This window comes from Columba livia, chromosome 2 (genome assembly GCF_036013475.1).
Source record: "Columba livia isolate bColLiv1 breed racing homer chromosome 2, bColLiv1.pat.W.v2, whole genome shotgun sequence".
NCBI lineage: Eukaryota > Metazoa > Chordata > Aves > Columbiformes > Columbidae > Columba > Columba livia.
In genome coordinates this window covers 122103726-122109313 of record NC_088603.1, presented here as the reverse complement: position 1 = coordinate 122109313, position 5588 = coordinate 122103726, and the positions used below count along the sequence as shown (strand labels likewise).

At 40.5% G+C, this 5588-nt stretch overlaps 1 protein-coding gene across 7 annotated transcripts in view; it reads right to left on the bottom strand.

Annotated features, from left to right (window-relative positions):
* Nucleotides 1-1408: 1408 nt before the first annotated feature.
* The window catches only part of LYN (LYN proto-oncogene, Src family tyrosine kinase), a 52968-nt gene continuing 48788 nt past the window's right edge, over nucleotides 1409-5588 (bottom strand). For all 7 annotated transcript variants that reach the window (XM_065053578.1, XM_065053573.1, XM_065053572.1 and 4 more), the window contains exon 13: nucleotides 1409-3010. In XM_065053578.1, coding sequence (XP_064909650.1) covers nucleotides 2808-3010 — 203 coding nt within the window. In that variant the 3' untranslated portion in view covers nucleotides 1409-2807. The remainder of the gene's footprint in view (nucleotides 3011-5588) is intronic.

Here is a 5588-nt window from a genome sequence, read left to right as displayed (position 1 = left end):
CTGACTGTTCATTTTATAAAGGTGAGAAAATTGGTGAAATCAAGATAAGATCATACACTTTTAGAGGCCAGATGAGCTTAGTGCTTGACATATGATGATTTTTGAGTTGAAAGGATCATAGCACTGATTATATCACTTACTTTTATTGAGTAAATCTAGGGAGGAAGACTTGGAGCATGGCAAAATTTGAAATAGCTCTCTTAGAGCCATTGCAGTCAGTAAGGGTGAGAGTTTTTTCTAAGTTCTGTGAAAGTATAACAACACGCCTGTGAGCACCAGAGGATTGTTTTACAACAATGCAGGATCCATAAGTAAATGGGATTGATCAGCCCCTGCAATGCTGTTTCTCGTAGTGGAAGGGGACCCAGCTCAGAGCAAGAGCCTCACCCTCCCTGTGGAGACAGCAGGTGGTGCAACCTTCCTGTGTGACATGCAGAACAGCCCTTCTCTGCTGTGGATCTTGCCAGATCGTCTGAGTTTTGGGAAGGTCTGTGTGAATGCAGTGATCAGTAATCACTCTGCTTTGTCTTTAACCAGGCTGGAGACGCAGCACTTGAGCCAGTGCTGTTCTCATGTTAAATATATGTTAATAGCTCCAGTAGTTCTAAAGGCCTATCATCCCTCTGGTTTAGAATTTCTAAAATATTATTCTACTCCCACAGAAATTATTCCAGCTATTAAAGGATGTTTTGGTGTAGTGATACAATGCACTGAGTGTTGATTCCATCAATAAGAAAGCTGTTACGTACAAGCTGATCTAATAACAGTAATGTTCAAACAGAAGCTAAAAACCCAAATAATCAAGATTGGTTAATGTTGGAAACTTCCTGTAGTACCATTTCAAATGATCAAGTACTATACCTTGACAGTCAGTCACTTGTCTGAGAGTGTATGGTAGCAAGTTTATGTAACACTAACCTCTTATTCCCTGAGTAACTGCTGTTTCCATGTTCTCTTCTGTTTCCCAGAACTCTTTGGTTACAGGAAATGGTTTGAAAGACAAGGTTACATTATTTAACTTTTTTTTTCTTTTTCCCTTAAAAGAAAATGAAGCCTGTAGTGAAGCACTGACCAATTCTTAACTGTAACATTTTCCAAAGAGTTGCAATGGACTGTGTTGCTATTACATGAAAGACATCTAAGCAGCTGTTTGAAAGGACAGCTGAGGCATGATTTCCTCTCTTTCTGCCCTCCAGACCAAAAAGAAACTCCAACAAGGATGCAGAAATGGCTGGTTCAGTTCTTTTCAAAGCTCAATGAATGTAAGGAAAGCGGAATAAGTAAATATTTGCCATTGCAAAATAATCTTGTTAGTGATGATGAACAGATGTTCCCCAATGCCACATGAAGCTACCACTCTGGATAGAACATCGGCCATTTGTTTTACCTCAAATTACTACCACAGAACTTGCTTCAGATTAAATGTTTATTAAAATTATAAATCACCATACAATAGAAACTATTTACATATTTAACTGATAGTCTGCTTAAACTGCACAGTATGACTGAAGGAAGGCAATGGAAAAGGAAAGCAATTAATGTTTATGCTGCTGAACTTCAACTGCAGGCACAGTGAAGCTTTATCAAAAGGGTTTTAAGGTTCTGCAAAGTACCATTTGCCTAAATAATGGGGCTGAGGGTTGGCAAAGATGGACTGGGTTTCAGTTGTGAGAACCAGTGTCATTTTGGGGAAAAAAACAAAAGTAGTAATCTATGCTGTAGTTACATTGCAACTGCACTAGCTCAGCTGTTTTGCTAAGTTGATATAACAATACGTAGAGCTTAGCAAACTGCATTCACTTCTAGGAAGCAGATTTATATACTGAGCAACAAACCTATAGTGTCCCTGCAATGCAACTTGATATCTTATTGCATATTTCCACAAATTGTTTTGAGAGTGCTGGAGCTAGTTTTAGCTTTAAAACAGATTTGAGGTTAGTTGATTTAAGCAGCAAAATATTGTATTATTGAATAATCGGAGGATTAAAAATAAAGATTAAAATATTTTCACTGGTAACAGTGAAACTATTAACTTCCTTCAAAATTCTGTGCTTTTCCGTGGACTTGAGATGATGACTTTGGCCTTGTGGGAAGCTGAAGGTTGAACGCAGAGCTCAGTGTGCTGCTGCTTCTGCCGTCATGTGCATTCATATGGCACTTCTGCATCTGTGATGGCTGGGCAATGCTTTGAAAATGATTTTGAAATTAGTACGAGTAACACAGCAGTAAAACAGAATCATGTTCAGTGTAAAGATCATTTAGAAAGTCTAACAAGAGGTAACAGTAGTCCAACTACTAACATGAAATAACAAGCATATAAAATAATTTTCACAATATGCTGAATTTCAGGAAAGATGCTTTAAGAATACCACCCTGTCTTAAAGTTTTAATTTCTCCTTCATGACTTTTTCTTTCAGAAACAGCTACTCATGCATCTTCTTGCCCCTTTTATAAAGCTCTCCTTGTAATGCATTCCATGACTGAGATCCTGAGCAGGCTTTGTCAAACCGTCCCATTGCATGATCACTTTCCTTCCTTCTCCCTCCCCACCCCAAAATCCTGCTTGGTTTGGGACCCTTCTGCAGATGCAAAACAGAGCATTTAAGGAGAACTTAAGTCTTTAGAGGAACTGTTTTAACTGAAGAAAAACACGATTATTTCTCTGCAGAAGTCCTCTTTCCTTCAGCATTTCAGCTTCCACACTTGGTTAAGACATTCAAACTCATGAAGTAATTGGTTTGAGCAGTTGTTCAAATAATAGTCTGTGCCAATGGTCCATGTCAACAGAAAAAAAAATGTTCTTTGTTCTATGGCTGTTGCTGATACTGCCCTTCTGTTGCTGTGTAAAAGTCATCAAGGACACTCTGTAGATAATCAAACGTTGGCCTCTCTTCTGCTTTGTCTTTCCAGCATGTTTTCATGATGTCATAAAGCTCAGCTGGACAGGTTTCCATGCGTGGCATTCGGTAACCGCGCTGAAGAGCAACCATCACATCTGAATTGCTCATACCTTCAACAGAAAAAGAAAGTTTTGATCAAATTATCTCAATTTCTGAATAATTTTTTTTCTTTTTTATTTACTTCACCGTAAAGATCTTCACCTGCTAATATAAGGCCATTACTACTTATTAAAGGTAGCTACTAATACGAGTTCAAAAAACGAGGCTGAGGTGTGCATCAGCACTGAAGGACTTGCTTTGAAAGTCCTGGGAGAAGATTTCTGTTTCCTCATTTGAGTGTAGTAACCTCTTTGGTGCCAAGTCTAACAAGACTGTGGGAGAGATCATAATTCTTGTCTCCAGAACAAGCTCTACTCTCCACTGACTCGTCCTGCCACTGTTCTGCTTCCAGCAGTGGTGAGATTGACAGCAAAAGCCCACCTGGGCACCAGCCTTTGTCACCAGCTGCAGACCTTCTAACCAGCTCACTGTAGACCCCATTCATACTGAGATGGAGACCAGCCTACTTCTTTGACTATGCTGCCAGTTACCCCTCCCAATGCAGTGACACACTTCCAGGTTTTCTTCTACATCAGCTTCTGTATCAGTGCTGCTGATTGCAAGACACTGAATGCTGCCACTCGTGATCTTGTAACAGGCAATTTCCTCTCCCTTCTTCCTCATCCTGTTCCTGTTGCACAAAACCCTCTTGCCAGCTGTGCCAAGCTTTGCTTTGTTTCCCCATTACAGCTTGCTTTCAGAGGATAAGAACTGTAACTACCAGTAGTGCATCCTGAGCTTCAAATGCCAACTAACATGACTTGAAAGAGGCCTGCCCTGGACTCCATCCTCCTCCTTTCTTTCCCTTCCCCACCTTCCCTTTTAAAATCCTTGAGAGACTGATTCATGGAACAATTTCAACACCTACTCTCAGGAGGTCACCTATGCCAGGGCTAACAAAAAGGCTCATCAGCTTGTCCCTTCCTCTACAAATCTTCTGCAACCCAGCAGAGTAATTGTGCCAGGATTGCCTTCTCCAGCACTCAGGCTCGAAGCTTTCTGTTCTCCAGCGCACACCGTTTCTTCTGATGACTGGGCAAGCGGGAACCACCCATGTGTCAGCCTAGAGATTTGCCACCACCAGTGAAGAACTTCCCTCTGTTGGAAAAGGTTTTCCAGACCCCACAGCCACTGGCTGCTTCTCAGGCTAAATGCTCCACATGGCGCAGTTCTCCCTAAGACTAGAGTTTCTAATTTGTTTTTCCGAGGTGGCTCAGCCTCTGGTGGGGTGTGTGCCTGACATTGACTGCTCCTGCATGTGCTGGTTCCCCAGGGGTGTGGGGACAGCTGCTGCTCTCTGTTGAGAAGAGGCAGGATGGGTCCTGCTCCAAGCAAGGGCAGCGGTGGAGACACAAGATGTGGTACTTCTTCAAGTACTTGGTGACTGTGCAGCTCTGTTGCTGCAGACTGTGCAGATCTTTGTACGTGTTACCTGAGTACTAAAGCTGTGATTTAAGCCACTTGGCAGGTAAGGACACATTTGAATTACAACCAAATAACAACTTTATCTGATATAACTATGATTGTTCAAGATGGCTGTAGCTCATATAGTTGACTTCAGTTCAAGCCTTTTAGTTTTAACCTATTCTAGAAATACTGCGAGCCACGAAACCTGGGTCTGGATCAGAGTGCTTACTTTGAGCACATCTTTTGTATTTTCAGTTCTGCTTTGGATTGGGAGTGAAGTTTTGCTGAGCTAATACTGTACATGTGTGTAGAAAAGCAGTATTTTAATGGCATATTGCCACAGAATAAGGAATTACTGCTATATAAAGACAAAATAAACATAGGAAGAAAGCCAATAAAGCATTTTACAAAGAACAGCAATCTGACTGCTTGAGCTTAAAGAAATGGATTGTATATAATGTATGCAGTAAAATAGTTATTCATATCATGCAAAGTCTTAGTTAACTGTGTGCAGCTACATGAGGGCTGCTGCCGGGATTTTGTGCGGAACGGGGCTGATTCTGTGGGTTTAACAACTTTCGAGGATTGTGATTAGATCTAGTGTCTGCAGGACTGATTGTTACATTCTGAATGCGAAGGACAAAGCCTGTGTTTCAGCTAACCTGCAGGAAAACTATTTGTTAAATAACTATTTAAGTTCACAAGACTAAAGTGAAAATACTTTTCTCAGTATACCATAGTAAATATGTCATGAACATACTTGCCTATGTTTGGGGTTTTATTTAAACAAACAGGCTTACCTGTCTATCTCACAGTCCAAGCAGTATTCTCAAAATAACTGTCTAAATTTTTCCTTTTTTGTTGGTTTTTTTTTTTCTTTTTTTCTTCCCCCCCCCTTTTTTTTTTTCCTTGTGTGTGTCTAGAGAATTACCTGCCTCATCAAAACTACATCCTAATCAGTAAAAGAAATATATCCCACATGCATATTTGTCACACTTAACACCCTCTGAAATGATAGCAAAGGACATTAGCTCTAAAGGTTTGGTATGTGTCTGTTAATTTACACTGTGGTACCTGTTAAGCTTCACAGATAAAGAGATATTTCCTTACATTAGAGCCTGGGAAATGACGTGAACACAGTGGTATGAAGAAGAATTGCACCACATAGAAAGCGGTGTATCT